At 40.3% G+C, this 18,927-nt stretch overlaps 1 protein-coding gene across 1 annotated transcript in view; it reads right to left on the bottom strand.

The window, feature by feature from the left end:
• The window catches only part of RAB2A (RAB2A, member RAS oncogene family), a 40,266-nt gene extending 31,375 nt beyond the window's left edge, over window positions 1-8,891 (bottom strand). Inside the window, exon 1 of the mRNA XM_079300003.1 lies at window positions 8,521-8,891. Within this exon, the coding sequence (XP_079156129.1) occupies window positions 8,521-8,566 (46 nt within the window). The 5' untranslated portion in view covers window positions 8,567-8,891. The remainder of the gene's footprint in view (window positions 1-8,520) is intronic.
• Between the last annotated feature and the right edge of the window lie 10,036 nt (window positions 8,892-18,927).

Here is an 18,927-nt window from a genome sequence, read left to right as displayed (position 1 = left end):
TCGCAGCCTACAGCTTTGACAGGTGCTCTTTTAACTGGGTTAACCACTGGCTAGATGGCAGGGCCCAGAGAGTGGTGGAGAATGTGCTGCATCTAGTCATTAGTGGTGTCCCCCAGATGGTGGGTAACACCAATGTGTCTGGGACAGTGTGGCTGGACAGTGCCCAGGGGAAAAGGACCTGGGGGTACTGGCCAACAGCTGACTGGACATGAGCCAGCAGTGTGCCCAGGTGGCCAAGAAGGCCAATGGCTCCTGGCCTGGATCAGGAATAGTGTGGCCAGCAGGAGCAGGGAGGACATTCTTGCCCTGTACTGGGCACTGGTGAGATCACACTTTGAGTGCTGTGTCCAGTTCTGTCCCCTCAGTTTAGGATGGACATTGAGACGCTTGAGCATGTCCAGAGGAGGCACTAAGGCTGGTGAGGGGCTGGAACACAAATCCTGTGAGGAATGGCTGAGGGAGCTGGGGTTGTTCAGCCTGGAGAAAAGGAGACTCAGGGGTGACCTTGTCACTCTCTACAACTTCCTAAAAGGTGGCTGTAGTCAGGTGAGGGGTTGGTCTCTTCCAGAATGAGAGGACACAGCTTAGATGTCTGAAAAAAAAATTCTTCACTGAGTCATTGGGCAACAGAATTGTCTGCCTAGAGAGGTGGAGTCACCATCCCTGGATGTGTTTAAAAAAAGGCTGGACATGGCACTCAGTGGTTTACTTGATGAGGACGTGTTTGGTTAGGTCATAGGCTGGACTTGATGGTCTCAAAGGTCTTTTCCAACCCTTTTTCTGTAATTCTGTGAACAATGTTTATATACACAGATAACTTTTATATCACAAATGAAATAAAACTGCCCTATCAGATAACAATCACCATCTCACAAAAAACCTGTAAGCCACACTGGAAAAAGCTTTTGCCATTAACCTTGCAAAGTGATTTCAGTATCAACGGATAAACCAAAACCTTAAACTAATCCAGTATTCCTGTACATATCTTACAAATGTTGGAACAGTTATTTCAAAATCTAACCAAAGTGGCATTTTATTAGGTATTCCAGCACTAGTTCTCAAGTGGCAATCTGATATTGCTTCTCCTTTTAAGGCTGGTGACCAAGCTGGTTGAATTGAACATACAAACACCACCCTCAGCAGAGTGAAGATGACAAGCATAGCCTCTTTGATGCAAACCCTCAGACTGGCTCAGACTGGCACAAGATGACAGCATCTCTAGTCACTCCTCCATAGCAGGCCTTTTAGGAGCAGACTGCAGACTGATGGGTTCACACAGTTTCCCTTTAATGTCATTCCTGCTATTTCAGAACTTTCTAACAAAAAAAGTCATCTGAAAGTCCCCAAGTTTTGTACTGCTATTGACTGAAACAGAAGTTTCAATTTATAGTTTTAAGATAATACATATTTGTATCAGAAAAGTTCTCAAGAAAAAAGTTTGTAGCCCAAATCACTTCCAGGGCTTGAGCAAACTCCCCTATCATAGACAGGAACATGTACCACAGCCAGGAACATGTATCAGACACCAGGAGTGGTATATGAATGCCTGAGTAGTTTACCACCTTGTAACATAAACAGATGTTGCAAAGATCAGTTAACAGCTGCAGACAGCTAATTCTAAGGCATGCAGGTGGTCTAAAGTAACTACACCAGTTAACTCTATGAACAGAGTGGCTGCTTACCAGGTATCTTGTTCACTTAGCAATGTAAATCTTACACCTGAAATGAAGCAGACACTATGAAAAGCAGTTGAGCATGTCTTGATGACAGTCAATTGCAGAACACAAAAGGGATAGATTCAGTTATTTATTAACTCATTCTCCATTTTACTGCCACAATTATTTTAATATAACTTCAGATAAACCACTCCAGAAAAGAAAAATCTAGTATTTTTTTACGAGAGAGCTTGGGTACACTTCAACAACCAAAGGAAACAGAAGTTCTTGCTTAGGAACAAACAAAAACAATGGATTATGTGCTCAGAAGGAAGGCAGCTTGCTTCTTTTCAAGTGTCTGTTTTAGAATCCCTTCATTGCTTCTTGGTACTCAAATAGCGATGAGAAGTAGAACTCGTGCTACAGTAATTTTACCTTCCAGCTCTAAATTCCAAACCAGCAGACTGAGTGGACTCTCCAAACTCCTCTGCCTTCCTTAATTGCTTCCTCTTAATCTGGGTGCAACTCTGCAGTTTCCTTAGACAAACCGTTGCCAGAACTCTGCTGCTGTCCACTTTGGCCCAGCTTCAACACAGCCCTACCTTTACATACTTGTATTTATTTCAGGGCTCAGCAGTAAAGCTACTCTTGTCCCTTCTCATATGCAACAAAGTACACCAAGAAACAGATCCAGCACAGTACTACAATCATCCAAAACACCAGTACGTGCATGAGACTAGAGCTGCAGAAGACATAGGAAAGGAAATAGTTATTTTTTACAGTGATAGGCTGCACTCATAGCATTTAAAAAAAAAAAAAAAAAGAAAAAAGCAGATCTTGAACCACAGCATGGGTGATGATACAGCAGAGCTAGTCTTCAGCTAAGAGAGCTGACTTGCTTCCTTCTCCCCTTCCTGACTCCCTTCAACAGGGCAAGGAAAGCTCAGTTACTGGCTTCAAAGTATGAATGAGGAAAACTTCCAGGCTTTTTTTACCTCTAGACAAAACTCATCAATGCTTCTTCCACTGATGTTTGCCTTGAAAAGCTGACCTGGTTCAAAACTAAACAAAAAAAGGGTAGGGGGAGGTTAAAAATTTCCTTACTTGCTCACCTAAGCACCAGTATAGCCCAAGAAAGGTGACAGGGGAAAAGAACTACTACCAGTAGTAGTCCTCCCAAACAGAATAAAAACTGAACGCTAAAGAAAAGTCTCCTATGTTAATCTGCCTGTTGCCTCTGGTGAGTAGACTCGCTCCTTCCCACACAGCTCCACTTCTTACCCAAAAGGACTCTTGCACTCTTTTGAGCATACCTACTATTTGTTTAGTTTTGTTTTTCAAATCACCCTTGTGAACAGAGCTGGCTCTCTGAAGGATCACACAAGCAATGATGCTGACAGCTAAGAAGCAGCAGAGCTCATAAATGAGACAAGAAGTGGCAACAAGGTCTACTTGTTTTGGCAGCAGATAAACCCTGGATTAATTCAACAGTCCCACAGAACTATTCTTCTTGTACTTGATGGTGATCAATCAGTCCACCACACACAGAGATGAAGACCTATTTCCCTTTGATATCTTGCTCTCACTAATCTTCCTAGATCCAGTTTCCTTCCTTGAAAGTACCCCAGACTGGAAAGCACAGCCACAAGGCCAAATCACCTGATTTAGCCACTAAGTAAAAAAGTTAATGTAAAAAGAAGGTACTCTTCTACTGCATTAGTGAGTGGATCCAGATCATGGCAGACTATCAAAGTCACCAAAAGGTATGGGGAGCAAGAACACCCTTCACATGTAATCAACTATGTTAGCTTGGATGTCCAAGAAACCAGCGCCACAATACCAACCGAGCTGAAACAAGCTTCCTGCTTTCTTACCTTCCTTTAGAAAAGCAAATAAAAATACATCTTAAAGATAGGGCAAGATTATATAAAATATGCATATATACACACATATATATGCATACACACATATTACATTATATATATTATATATAAAATAGATTATCTGGATAATACATAAAAGAACCCAGAATTTAAAACTAACTTCGATTTTAACTTGGCAATTACACATTATAAATGCCACAAGATACATACCTCTAACCTGGTTTATGAGATACTTTTAGTTCTTTCCAGTAGTCTGCAGAGATTCTAGGTGTTTCATAAGCCCTCTTCTTATCACAGGCTGCAGTTCATTCCCTCTCTCCTCCCTTTCCAAACACATCAGCTTTATGCAACTCTGGAAAGTGCAGTATTACCTTTTTACAGGCCTAAGCATAACCAGACATGAACCTAAAGCAAAGATTTTTCTTAACCTCTTCTCAGTGAGTTATATCTTGGTCAGAACTCTACCATCAAATGGGAAAGCTTTAAATAAAATTTATACGAAGAAGAAACTTAAAAAATTCCAAACTGACACGTACAGAGCAAAAGTAGTTCACATACAAACATAAGCATGGACAAGAACAGAAGAAAAACAACCCCCAAAATCCCTCATGATGCCTACATAATTTCAGGATAAGTAATAAAAATGGTTCTTTTAAATCTGATTCAGCTTCAACACTTCAACATTTTCAACAGCATATTTGAAGCCAATGATGTAAAATTTTTCTTTATGCATAACAATTAGCACAGGCCTACAAAGTTAAAGGAGCTGTTCAGCTTTACTGTACTTCAGTTTGTATGGCACTGCTCCACTGCTGTAGGTTTAATTATGTAAAAATTATTTCCAAATAAAATAAAGCTACATTTGAGTCTGTAAAAGAAATTCATGTCCTGCATGATCAGAAACAACTTAGAAACTGCCAGCTGTTCACAATAACATGGTTTTAGATGAAACTGGGGGTAGGGTTGGGTTAGATTTCTTTTGACTCGCAAGGTGTTTGGGATTTCTTTTAAACAAAGTGTTAGAATTAGTACAAGTGTGCACACTGCCAGTCTCATGAAACCATTTGTATGGACATATAGTTTGTTAATTCTAGTTAACAACTTCTAAGAGGCTAAGAGGATGTTCTTATACAACACCTAATATCTGCTCTTTTGGGATTAAAGCATCATTGAAAGTGTCTCAAAGCAAGATATAAGTAGTACAGACCAGTACTCTGGTTTTCAGCACAAATTCTCAAGCTATCACAGGGTATTAACACCAGCTCCTGCAAGTTTAGCCAGAAAACCAGTTTAGCCAAGAAATACTATTACATACTTAGAGAAAATAAGGGCAAAAGACTCTGGTCATAAACATTACTAGCTAATAACAGCTGCTCTTCCAGAGTAAAGTGCAAAGACACAAGGAATATTTCACAAAGAGGACTGAAAAATAAAGTAAATATAATTGCTTAATTTCAACATTTGAAAGTCTCCTAGACAAGTGAAATGGTTGACTAGACAGCTTATTTTACTCTAGAGAGTAAGAATTAGATCACCAAGCAACTGTATTTTCTTTCATCATCACCTCCTAATAAAAGTAACTTAGAGATACTGTTGGTCTAGCAGCAGCAACTATCTGGTAAAATTGAAAGGCAAGTGAAAGTCCATTATGCAAAAAGCTCAGAGTTGCTGCAGTGAAAAAAGAAAAGCAGGAAAACCTGCTCAAGAATTCTGACCATTGCAGAACTGGTACTTTAGATATCCTAAAGTTCAGGAGCATTCTCTGGTGGAATCTAAGAGACATACTCTAATATAAGTAAATTCTGGTTAATGTGTATTATTCTGATAAAACTATTCCAGCTCTCATCTTCACTGAAATCTTGTATCATTCCCAGTTTATTCCCACATGGTACACTGCCAGTAACAAACATTTAAGTAAAGAAGATTTTACCATCATAGAGAAGAAGAGATAAAAAGAAAAAAATGTCAAACTTTCAGTCACCAACTGCACAAACAGACAATTCTCCTATGACAAGAGTATTCAGCCTAGCTCAGATCAAAGTCCATCTCAACTTCAACTCATGGCCAGAGACAAATGTATAGGGAAGAGTGGATGAAGATACCAACTCCTACCAGCAACCAAAATCAGAGACATCAACCATAAAGGCAAAGGTCTCAGAGGTACAGCCCTATGCAGCACACACCACACATGCTTCTAAATGCATTTGCAAACTCCTGTAATGCTTTGGAAATAGCCAGATCAAAGGACTTTTCCTGGTAAACTATCACAGTAGTCAGTATTCCATAGTACTTGTATTTTTAAACTCTCATAGCTACTGTCCCATTGCTACAATGTAAAAACAACACAGATTTATGAAATACAGCCATGGTATTTCAGGTCTATCCCATAATAGAAAACTGACTAGATCCTAAACCAGCTCCAATTATACAGAAAACCATTTTTATGTATCAAAAAATACAGTTAAGAACAAGGTCAGAAGCAAACCCATGTTCATAAAGTTACCATGCCTGAAGCACCAGAAAAAGAAAAAAACTAAGTGAATGCCAATGACCAATGCAACAGGGAATGCAAAGGGACAAGAACTGTTGAACACAAGGCAGTCTTGCACAGTCAGTCTCTGTGGCAGTCATTTTAAGAGACTGAGATCATTCTGAATTCCTGTGTTTAAGCAGATGAAAGAATGTGGAATCACAATTCAAAGAAGGCACATACAGGTGCCTTGCATAATTCAAGGGGGTTTTCATTGGTTTGCTTATGGATCGCACAACCTACTTTGTTTTTTAGTGCTGAAAGAGGAGCTAAATGTTAACATCTGTCCTCAGCTGAGTCTCTTAGTTTTCTCCTACAGTTTGTTTACAACTAATTGCTGAGTCACCAGGCAGCTGAGGCATTTCCAAAGACTCTAAATCAAATACCAGAAACAAATTTCATGGTTGTTATGAAATCTACATGGTCTGTGAGGCCAGTGGCATATTTTCACTGCATGGAACCCTGTGGGAAAACACCACGGGAACTGAAGAGGACAGTCACCATCCACTCAATCGTCCATCATCTGAACTTTGAGTGCAATTGTCTTCATCTGAGGAAGAATAGTAATACCTAGACTATCATCATCATCTTGGCAACTGTGCACAACATAAATTGGCTCTTCAGTACTAGCTTTATTAGAATACTTAAAAGACTCACAGGAGATCTAAATAAAAGCAAAACCAACTTACCACTATTGACATAGTCAATTTACTTCAAGAATAATCATTGCAGTAACTTTAATTAGCTTCCTGTAGCAACTCAAGAACACAAGCGACAAGAATTAAAAAAAAAAAACTAACCAAAAAGCCAACAGCAAATTTTTGAGCCGTTTTCCTCCTTGTGTTTCCTCTCTCTTACTCTTCCGATATTTGGCTCTTAAGCAGCTGCAACAACTTCAGCAATGATACACATCCATTCTGTATTTCACATTTCAAGCAACTCAAATGCCAGAGTGCAGCACAGACCATTACATGAAGGCTATTTCTTTGTAAAAATTTAATCAGTATACAATCAATGTACCAAAGCAGCTGTAAGCTGCTGTCTTCAGCACTTCACCACTTGTAGTCACCAATGACTACAGTTTTTAGAGATGCACCAGAACTGGCCACCTGTTCTGACACACTGTCATTCTGAACTGTGCACTACCATCTTGCAGCACCCTGACTTGACAAACCTCTTCTTACTTGAGTTTGTACAGGTAATCCCTGTCCTGGCTTGATGAACAGTCACTCAAATAAACACTCGATAAAAATCAGAATTTTCAGTTATCACCTACAGCCTAATGCCTCCACCATTATAGCTGTGTTCTAATTCTATAATTTCTAAAGATTCACTTGTACTACAGCTGCTACTGCAGAAGCCTGAAAGAAATTGTATGTATGTTTAAAAAGCAGATAAAAGTCACACAGTAGTTGCATCCAGTGTATTTAACAACCTCATGTGTAATGCAACTGCAATGTATAATTATAATCCGCCAACAGATAATTTGGTCCATGGGCATGAAGTACAATTACGAAGGCACCCTTAGAATAGCATCTAAAATAACAGGTGTGCCATTATTAAAGGCATTTAGACAGGTATGAGGAAAACAACAAGAAAAATGCACAATACACAGGCACCATGGTTAACTAAGTTAGCTCCTTTGTCCTGACAACAGTTTGATCAAAGTATGCTACTCCCATCCACAGTAGGCCAAGGAAGCATAAAATATATTGGCAAAGGGGTTTGAAGCAGCAATTCCCATTCCTGGCTATGCCAGCAGCATTTGTAACCATTGCTATTCATCACACAGCAGACAAATGGAATGGAGTAAGTTTTTAAAGAAATGTTCAAGGTTAGGTTGGATGGGGCCTTGAGCAATGTGGTCAAGTTGGAGGCATCCCTGCCCAATGCAGGAGGGGTGCGTGTACATATATACACATTAAAAAAAAAAAAAAGGGCCCTTTAAATCAGGCTGGAAGAGCCAGGGTTGTTAATTTTCTTCTGACAGCATGTTTTCCACACAGTTTCCAGCTCCGAGACTGGAAAGAGCATCCTTGCAGCCTGAGCTGAAGGTAACTCACAGCAATGAGACAGAAACTCATCTCAAAACTGCGGGGTTGAGTGTGGCCTCGCTGCCACAAGGCTGCAAACGACGGGCGCTACCCATGTATAAGTTTCGCTGTGACAGCGCCGTCTCCCTCCCGGCTGCCCCGCTCTGCCGCCGCCGCCAGGGCCGGGAGACAGGCCGGCTGCCCCGCCAGCCAGGCCCGGAGGCGGCAGCCAGGGCCCCAAGGCCGCCGGGAGACAAGGCCGAGGCCGCGGGCGGGGCGCGGCGCAGAGGCGGCGGGGAGACACCGCCTCTTCCTCGCGCGGAGCCACCACGTCGGCGGCACTGCCAACACTGCGGAAATGGGCGCGGGGAGCCGGGCCTTCCCCCCGGCCCGCTGCGGCCCGGGCCGGGCTCACCCACCTGTGTCTCCGATGATGATGTACTTGAAGAGGTACGCGTAGGCCATGGCCGCTCCCGGGCTGCCGCTCCCGGGCTGTCCCGCTCTCGCTCCGGCGTGACGCGCGCGCTCGCCGCCCGGGCTCGCGCTGCGGAGAGGCGGAAACGGGTTAACGGCCCCCGGGCGGCGCCTCCGCCCGCTCGCTCCCTCCTACCTGCGCCCCCGCGCCGCCGCTGGCGGAGGGGCTCTGCTCGCTCGGCCTCGCTGTCCGCCCGCCCTCCCTCCCGCCGCGGCCCCGCAGGCGCCGGGAAAGGCAGAACGCGGCAGCGGCGGTGAGAACAATAAACAGGCGCCGAGCGGCCCCCGGACCCTCCGGCGACGTCAGCGCCCGCCCCCTCACGCCGCCCCGCCTCCGACCCGGAAATGCTGAGGCGCGCGGGCGGAGCCGCGGCCCCCGCCCCGCCGCGCTGAGGGCGGCGGCGGCTCCTCGGGGCGTCGGCGGTATCGTCCCTAAATCCAGAGGCGGTCAGATCGGGGAGATCTCCGCGATCATCGAGTCCCAGCTGTGACAAAACACCACCATGTCAGCTAGACCGGGGCACTGAGTGCCACGTCCAGTCTTTCCTTACCAGGGACGGTGACTCCGCCACCTCCCTTGGCAGCCCATCCCAATGTCTCAGCCCCTTTTCTGTGAAGGAGTTCTTCCGAATCTCCAGCCTAAATCTCTCCTCTCACATCTTGAGACTGTGTCCTGTCATACTGTCGCTGGTTGCTTGGGAGAGGCAGCCGAGCCTCACCTGGTTATGACCTCCTTTCAGGGAGTTGTAAAGAGTGGTAAGGTCACCCCTGTGCCTCTCTTCGTCCGGGCTAAACTCCGCTCCCTCAGCCGCTCCTCACGGGATCGGTATTCCAGACTCGGGCCCTTCCTTGGAGCAGCTCCGGCACCCCGATGTGCTTCCTAAATTGAGGGGCCGAAAGCGTAAACCCTCTGAGAATAGCCAGCAATGAGCTGTTTGGTACAAGTTTATCCTCATCACATGAGTTCTGGCCTGAAAGGGTTTTTTCCTTTTCTGTTTCTGTCTTTCCTCACTGACAGCAGCGAGCCAGGAGAATAACCTAAAATCACAGCTGGTGTTTAGGACTTTTACTTGGAGTTCACATGGGAGTGGTGAGCTGGGAGAGGTTCCAATGTCTTCCCTAGTCTGAGCTGTTCCTGAGGCCGGTGTACCCTGACCTTTGGACGTGGAGCAGTCCAGGGCAGCCTGGCTCACCTGCCACATCCACACTGAGGCCACGGCAGGTGCCTGGCAGGGGTAAATGTGGCAGGACACTCCAGTCAGATCACACGGATGATGCTTTGGGATTCCCTCCAGCTCAGCTGTTTGTTGACTGAGGGCTGGGGGAAATGTTCAAGAGCCATTGGCACATTCTTCATATAAACTCACATTTTACTCCCATTCTGACTGTCTGGTAGAATGGGAGTGAAAGGTGCCTGTCTTTTAACTTTATAGAGGTTTTTATTTGTGGTCAACAGCTTGGACAACATTGACCTGCAAGGCTTTTAACAGGCATGCATCCAACTTACTTGTAAAAACTTAAATAAAACTGATTGTGCCAGATCCTGTTGTCATATTTCATGGCTTGAAACCCAAAATTAAGTAATTTTTTTTTTTTTTTTTTTTTTTTTTTTAAATTCCTCTCTGCTATGGACATGCAAATAACCCTTCCCAACAGCCTTATAAAGTCGAAGGAGCTCCTTTATATAATATAAACATATCTGCCTTTTGCCCATGAAAAATTCACATTTTCAATGACAGCTTGTCAGATGTTTGCCTCCTATTTTTTATTTCTTTCTCCTCTCTACTTCTATTAATTTCTCAATATTATTTATTAAGTGTAGAGCCCAAAACAGCAGTTCTCATATATCTCTAACCACCTTAATCACCTCAAAATTGGCAAATGAGTATCTCCAGTCTTATCCCTTTCTGAACATGTTTTTTTTTTAATCGACAACATCTGAATTTAATTTCTGATACTAGATTCCTATTCTAGACAGTGACTACTCAAATGTATCATTTGGTATCTCCTTTTTAGCACTGCTTTCCCCCTTGCTAAATTTCAATAATTTTGATCATGGCCCCTCAGTTCAGCAAAAATATTTTATTTTTCTCTTTTCATATTATGTCTGCCATTTTGTTACCCAGGCTGTTCATTACAATATTGAATAAGTCTTGCATGGAGAGGACAGAACATTGAAAAGTGGCATGTGAAATTTTCTCCTAGTTTAAAAACCCTTTCCACACTGAAAGGAGCAATTTCTCTATAATTTTATTTGCAAGTAGTTTCGATATAAATTTTTGTTAATAAACAATTCCTAGCCAGAATGAGTTTTCTGAGAGAAGCATGTTTTTGCCTTGCTTCCTATGAAAGTTAGGCTTCTGTTTTCACATATCCCCGTGTGTGTCTCTGTTTCCTGCCCTAATAATGATCAGTCTGGCATCTGGATGGACCAGGGTACCTCAGCTGAAGGAAAAGCTGCAGTTGGGGTCAGCTGTCAAACCCAATCAAGAATTCACACTAAAACAAGTCTCAAGTGCTCCTTCAGCAGCTAAGCCCTTCAGCTGGCATTCATGCTGTTGGCATGGGTTTGTGTGACCTCAACCACTGGAGACAAAGCTGTAGGAGATCAGGCCATAAGCAGATAAGTAAAGGTTTCTGTACGAGGGATGGGGCAGCTCTGCTCCTCCTAATCTGCTTGTGGACCCTCCCTTGTTCTGGCACTGTCAGAGTCATCTGCTGAATAGGAGAAGTAGCTAAACTTTCCTTTTTTGATATTGACTTTCAGGCAAAATCATCCTGGGTTCCACAGCCACACCAGCAAATTAAATAACTTCATCGGTTGGATCTCACCTCTGTCCAGCCACCCTCACTGCTCCCAAAGGGTCCTGTGGTTGTGAAGGCTAAAACCCATTCTATGAGATCAGTCATGCAGACAGGTATCAACTCTCAGGATGAGCTCTTTCCTTTAGCTATTTCTCCTGTGACTGACAGGATGAAGGAGAGCTGTGTGGGCTTTCTTGTCCTTCACCTTTCCTCCAGAGACCTGTTGCTGTTCATGACATACTCCAAGTCTCCATTAGTACTGTTAGGGACTCCTACATGATTCAGCCACGAAGGCTCAATCAAGACTGTCAAGTCTTGACAGTCTGTCTTCAATATCTCAGGGTGATAAATCTGAAGTGTGTTTGATGGTGACAGATATTTAATAGGGACAATAGCTATAGGATATGGGGTAATGGTTTTAAACCAAGAGAAGGGAGATTTAGACAGGTATGTGAAAGAATCTTTTTTAGTGTGAGGTTGGGGAAGTGCTGAAAAAGGTTGCCCAGAGAGCTAGTAGATATCTTATCCCTGGAAACATTCAAGATCAGGTCGGACAGGGAGATGTCCCTGCTTGTTGCAGGGAATTTGGACTCAATGGCCTTTAAAACTCCTTTCCAACCCAAAGTATTTTATGATCATATGAGTGCATGATTCTATGACTCTGTTTACATCCCTGATGGGATTTGATCTCTTCAAGATCTTCAAGACTTCCAGACAAGCCAAGTTGGCCTGATGTGACTGAACGAGATGTGGTGAGTAAAGGGAATTCTGTTTTGTAGAAGTGAGATTTGCTGATGGGGAGAAATACAGATGGTGCAGAATCCCCAGTGAAATGGAAGGTGCCTTTGACATCACAGCTGAGCTGTCTGACAGCTGCAGGTGGGTCTGACTGTACAGAAGGAAGACAGCCCTACCTGTTTGTGCTTTGGCAGCCTGGTGAGCCAGGCAGGTAACCAGCTTGCAGGTGACTCACGTGGCAGGGCAGTGCCCTGCTGACTTCAGTGGCTGCTCAGCTGTGGCCAACAACTGCATCCTGGACAGATAACCAGGCCTCTGCTGGTTGGCCAGGCAGCCAGGCTGCTCTGTGGAGTATTTCAGTCATCTGTGATGGTTAGGGATAGTTATTAAACAAGTGTTAGAGATGGTTGTTGAATCAGTGTTTGGGATAGTAATTCAATCAGTAAGGATATCCTTGTAAGAATAATATGCAATAATTTGCTGCTTATGCTATTCCATGATAAGTACAAGCTAACATGCTGCTGGAGAAGAGACTGTTCCTAACTTATTGAATGTTATCAGCTGTTCAACAAATCTGAGATGCCTCCAGCTAGAGGGTAATGCAAAATTGATTTTCCTCCAAGTTATGGGTACCATATATCATGCTAAGTACTAATAAGAGGCATGCAAATAGCTGCTGTAATCCTTTTCGTTTTTTACTTCTCACCTGCTAAATTTATGTTTTCCAGAGAAATTAATATCTTTTGTTAAGCATTAACACTTTGACAGAAGGCTACCATGCAGTCAGACTCACTTATTTAAAAAAAAAAAAATTAGCCACTTGACATAAAAGAAGCATTGGTAATTCAATATTGAAGAATTTCAGAGGATTGCTTTTATTTATAGGGGGTTTTTTTGTTAATGTTATCGTGACTACTCATCTGTTAATGATTTTTACATCACACAATCAAATATTTCATTATATGACTGTGTCAGGATTATATTTTGGCAAATTTGGGAAATTTGTTTCTGGATACACTTTGGAAAAATATAACTTGCTGTTTGTTCTGTGTCACTCAGTTTTTTCCTGTATTTTCCACTTAGCAAACTCACTTGGGGTTTAGAGAAAAGCCTTAGGCTTTGCAGGATCCTTACCACTAAAATTACTATTTAGGAAAGAGGCTTGGAGTCATCCGAAGCTTGACATACTCTCCAGAGCAAAGAATTTGACTGGAATTTTTCAAAACCACAAAAGCAGAACTCTAGCATAACATTTTGAATACAACCACTTTGATTTTATTTTGTACAGTATTATCTTTTAACTGGTATCTCTAAGTAAATCTCTACCCACATTTCAGTCTAGCTTAAAATTTTTAAATCATTCAGTTGTATGGTAGAATTTTCTATAGAGATGCTGAGTAGGAAATGTTATTTTCTGGTGCCTGTCATTCAATTTATCTGCACATGCTTCTTCTGAACATTAAGTGTATGCTATAATTTTTATTACTTGTGAATTTTAACACTAGATTTATATTATACTTAAGAAACAAGGCAATATACAGCATTTTTTATTTATTATAAATGTTGAGAATGGGACCACACTTCACATAGAAATAGAGAGTAGATCCTGCAAGAACACAGTCATGTATATTTAAATCTCAATGAATATCTGCTTTTATAAAGAGCATTTCTAAATGCATGTTAGGTCTGTAAAGGTGAACTGGAGATAGCTTCTGAGTCAAACAGGTAGAAATCCATGTCTATGAGTGATGTGTGGCTTGGGCTTTGCAGGTCCTAGATCAGGCAGCTTTGGCTGAGATTTCTGCTAACAGCTGGCTATGTGTGCACAGTTTACATCATTACTTTTGATCTGGTGAAAAAAGAGATTTGGGCATTAGATTTAACTAACAGCTTAAATTAAATGCTCTTGACTAAACATTAAAAATAAAACACCACATTTCACCAGTCACTGTAATTTTAGAGTATTTTATTACAGTTCAATTACATTGATAAGTCATTTCTGGAAGTGAAAAAGTCAGTTCTAATAGCATTTTTTGTTTTCAAAATATAATCCTGATAGTACATTTTTAAGGCAGTGTAACAAAAAGTAAAGTATAGTTCTAGAGTTTCCAGCTGTGTTCATATTTTAGGTTCTCGCTCCCCTGAAAATATTTGCATGACTTTTGCTTTATCCCTGTTTATTTACTAATGGCTTTTGCCACTGTTATCAGTTCACCCTGTTTTTCCTTACAAATAACCTTGTTTTTCACTGCCTTGATGTAACAATAAACAGTTTGTTAAGACAGCATGCGATAAATTTTAATACACTTTTCTTATAAAAAAGGGAAAACAATAGGATCCTTGAAGTAACCTTGAAATGCCTATGAAACAAACTGAAAAGAAATGTTGATTTTAAAAAAAATTATTCTCAGGAAGTGCTTGTGTAACCAGCTTCACAAAAGCATGGAGTGCCAGTGCTAAACAATGTCAGAGATTCATGCAGAAGCCTACTTAAACTGACATCAAGGTAAATTTTCAGTATTTTTTTTTACTTTAGAGACAGTTTTTTCTTAATTTTTTTAGAAGCCTTTTAAGAGTTGTTTTGACAATGCCTTCAGAAAGAGAAAGTGGAAACTAAAGTTACTACACAGGCTCACAGAAGTGAAAATAATTGTGAAGACTTCCTGTCTATTTAGAGCAGGAAGTGAGACAGCTTTAAGGGAACTGGTTTGGTGGAAAAGGAATAGGAGCAGACAAGCTTGGACACATTTTTTTCTAGTCAAATGTATTTAATGGTTAAAAATAATATTTTAAATTTTCTTTCTTCTTCTCTTCTAGTAGTAATATTTTTTTTTCCTTTTTCATACACTCTTTTTGTTGTTTTTTGATGACTGTAGAAAATATGGAACTGTATAAGACTCTGGAAGTCAGCAGTATTGCTAGAGGACCTGACTTGAGGATATCTTAGGGACAGTGTCACAGAAATGATCTTTATCCACCAAGATGTTAGCAGATAATCTACCCTACATTTTTGTCAGAAAGGTGTAATAGCAATTTCTGGTAATTCTAACACAACTGTTTGTATCTAAACCATATCTAAAATTATGATAAAGGCTTTAAGTTTCTATTGAAATTACTTAAAATTTAACAAAACAAAATAGCATTAAACTAGAGGTTTATTTCTCTTTTAAGTACTTCTTCATTCTGCATTCCACTGAATATTTTTAATCAGAAGATGTCTTATTTTACAAATACATGTGTAAGATCCTTTGATATTCAGCCATTGCTGATGTAGAGGGCAACATGTGCTTCTACATGTATTTCTCTTTATTTGATTGAGTGCTTTTTAAAACTCCAGCCATCTTAAGGTTATTTCAGTACAATGTTCCTCACTTGTCTTCAGGCTGTGAAGGTCACACCAAAGCTGGTTTTGCACACGAGGTATGCCATTGCAGCCTTCCATTGTAGGCTAGGGAGTCTTTAATTCCACAGATCAGAAGGTGGGCAAGTATTTGTTGTTTTCTCTTATTTCAGATGCCTCTATCCATTCATACACTGTTTGAGAAAGGTAAACAGTGCCTTCTAGAATGGAGAAAACCCCAAGAGAATGAATTGCATTGGAGCATACCCCACCATCCCCCAGCCATCAGCTTCCATTAATTTTAGATGTCAAATGGGTGTAGATGTTAATTTCTACATGTTTATTGAGAACACCTTGTTGCTATCACCATGTGATATAAAGCAGTACAAAATTTTGGATGTTAAGTATTCTATCTTATGTTTTACAGCAAAAACTGCAGCAGAAAAGCAGATTTCCTGGCTTCAAGGCCCACTTGATTTTCATCAGATTTCTCTTTGGCAGACAGTCTCTTTTGTGGTTCTATATTTTACCACGTTAAAAGGAGGACTTTTCAATTCTCTATATCCAGTTCACAATGGAAAAAAGGGTTGTAGCATGTCTTTACTTAAGGATGCTCTTGTCTGCTAAAACTTAAACTGAGATTATATCAATAACCACCGTAATTCCATCTTTTTTTTTTTGACAGTGAAACTTGTTTAGTTATCACAACCTTCATGTCATCATAATTACTTAGCATAGAAAACAGTTGCAGTTTTTGGCAGTGCCAAGCCCTCATCACCATAAAGGTTGTCCTCCAAGGCTTATCTCTATTTATTTTTTTCCCCTGCTATGTGTCTCAATCCTATTTTCTTAATTTTCTTCAGAATTACTTTAATTTCTGTTCTGTAATCAAAAATTACATGAAAATTAACAAAATGGCTTTCTAGGTAACAATTTCAGTCATGGTGTTTTCTTCCCATGTTTTCAAAAGGTAAGATGACCAGTCTTTTATAGAACTTCTTGGGTCTGTAGGAAAAAAAATACACAGTATATAATACTTTAGGAGGTATGAGCACAGAGTAGTCTACAGATTATGAAAACTAATCTAATGTTTCAGAAATAACCCCCAAGCTTCCTCCTTTTAGGAAATTAGCTATTTAACAACTGGCTAAGGCCATAAAACAATGGATTCAGCATGCTACCTTATGTCCTGTAGGGTTTGGGAGCCTACCCCTAGTACTCCTTGTAGTGGTTTTCTTTGACAGAGACAATAGAGGCATACAGGCAAGAACCTAAATTAATTTTTCCATGAGCAGCAGTTATGTGGAAATTTTCCATAGTTTTTCTTGCCATGCACATGAACCCAGCCACCTGAAGGGGAAAAGCAGAGCTGTCCCTGACAAAAAGAGTAACCATGACCATACTTTATAAATTCTTTTGGCAGCAGCAGTCAGGCCATAGCCATCCTCTCTCATGTATATGCTCTGTGTAACACAGAATTAGTTGGTCTTTATCTACTCAGTAAATGGGGTGCTGCCATGTTGCATCAGACTTACCATGCTGAAGGGATGCAATAAAATTCTCCCATCCCTTGGGAATGCAACTTGTCTTGGCACAGAAAGAGATGAAACAGCCAACCTCCCCAGAAAGGTATGGCAGCACTAATCTAATTCGTGTGACTGAGTCTAAGTGGAAATTGTATGCTGTTGCTTCAAATCAAGGTATTAAAGCTCAAATGAGAGCAATGACAGGGTATAGTTCCTCTAGTATAATGCCAGATGAAGCAGAGAAAATGCATAGAAAGGCTCAGGACAATTATAATATTTATGGTAAATGTAAATGGAGAAATTGATGCAATGTTCATTTAAGTAGTATAATGTCATGTATAAAATTAAAACAACTGTTTTGGAAAAAAAAATAAGTTGATTACACTAGAGAATGAAGGGAAGAAGAGAACAAAAAGGAAAGATAACTACAGATCAATTATACAAATTGGCCAGTTTCTAAAACAAAGGGGCAATACAGAGCTTCACACTCCTATTACCATTTCCCAGTAAATTATTCCCTAATTTGTCTGAATTAAGCCTGCTTCTTGTTCCACTTTTATTGGGAAAAAATGTAATTGAGATATTTTTGAATATTAACTAGATGACTTACTGAACATTCCATTCATTCTGTGGCTCCCTCTTTCAGGTTTCATCTTAATAAGTTGATTTTTATGTCTGTAATTTGCATTTAAATTATGAAAAAATAATGAAGATTTTATATGCATGTACTTTCTTAGTTGAAAATTTTGCTGTAATAACAGTGGGAAATATTTATTTTATGTAAGTCAGTTTGGAAGAAGGATTTGTCTTATTTTTTGGACTGGTTCAGTAGTTCAGCTTTATAAGCACTAAGTTTGTGAGTGTCTATTAAAACAGGCAAACATTTTATCCTACATCTCAGGTAAAGGTCAAATAGGTTTAAATACCAAACTTTCAGTAAGCAGATATTTGACCATATGTTCTGAGGTGAGTAAATTTTTGTCTAAGTTGGGCTCTGCCTTTTCTATGAAAAAGAATCAATCACGTCTTAACTGATGCTTAGTAATGTGCATGATCTACTGAGTTTTGCAGAAAAAGACTTGAAGTGACAAACTGACCAGTAAGAAAGAAAGAAAGAAAAAAAAAAAGAGTACTTTGCTGAGTCTTATTTTGTAGTAATTACCCATGACTTCTCTGGGCAACCTGTTTTGTGTATATATACATAAAAATAAAATAAAAATAAAAATAAAAATAAAAATAAAAATAAAAATAAAAATAAAAATAAAAATAAAAATAAAAATAAAAATAAATATATACATATATAAATATAAATATAAATATATATATATGCATGCAATTGTTTGCAATAAAGGATTCGTGACATAACTTTTTCATCTTTTTCTATATTTATAGGAAAAATATTTTCTTCTGTCAGCAAAAAAATATATTCCTTATCCCATTCTTTTGAAAATACCATTTTCTGTATTTCCATTCATCCTGAATATAGTTTTCAAACTATTTAATAACAGGTACTTTCAGTACTTTTTGCAATATGCAATATTTGTACAAGACTTTTTACTAGCTGCTGCCTCTTTATGGAGGAAATAGTAGGTACTGCAATAAACTTAGCAGAGAGTACATTGCAGAGACCAAGGTGCACATTGTCAATTTAATGCCTTAAAAAGTAACTGAGGAGCATCAGCCCAAGGACTTCAGACTTCAGTTACAGGTGATGAGCGTGGCTCAGAGTGTATTTAGCCTGTCTTGAACTTAGACTACTGACTAAGCATCTAAATCTGTCAAAGTAAATCAGGTAAGCCCCTGGCAAATTTCCCCGGATGCTGAAGCAAAACCAGATTTTAGAATTGAGTGGAGCTGTTTAAATTCTTCACCAAACAGCAATGATCTTCACAGCTGACTTTGACTAAGGATCCATTGCTGAAAGGAAGGAGGTATAAAGGCAA

This window comes from Erithacus rubecula (genome assembly GCF_903797595.1).
Source record: "Erithacus rubecula genome assembly, chromosome: 3".
Classification (NCBI taxonomy): domain Eukaryota; kingdom Metazoa; phylum Chordata; class Aves; order Passeriformes; family Muscicapidae; genus Erithacus; species Erithacus rubecula.
This window is presented reverse-complemented; position numbering and strand designations above follow the sequence as displayed.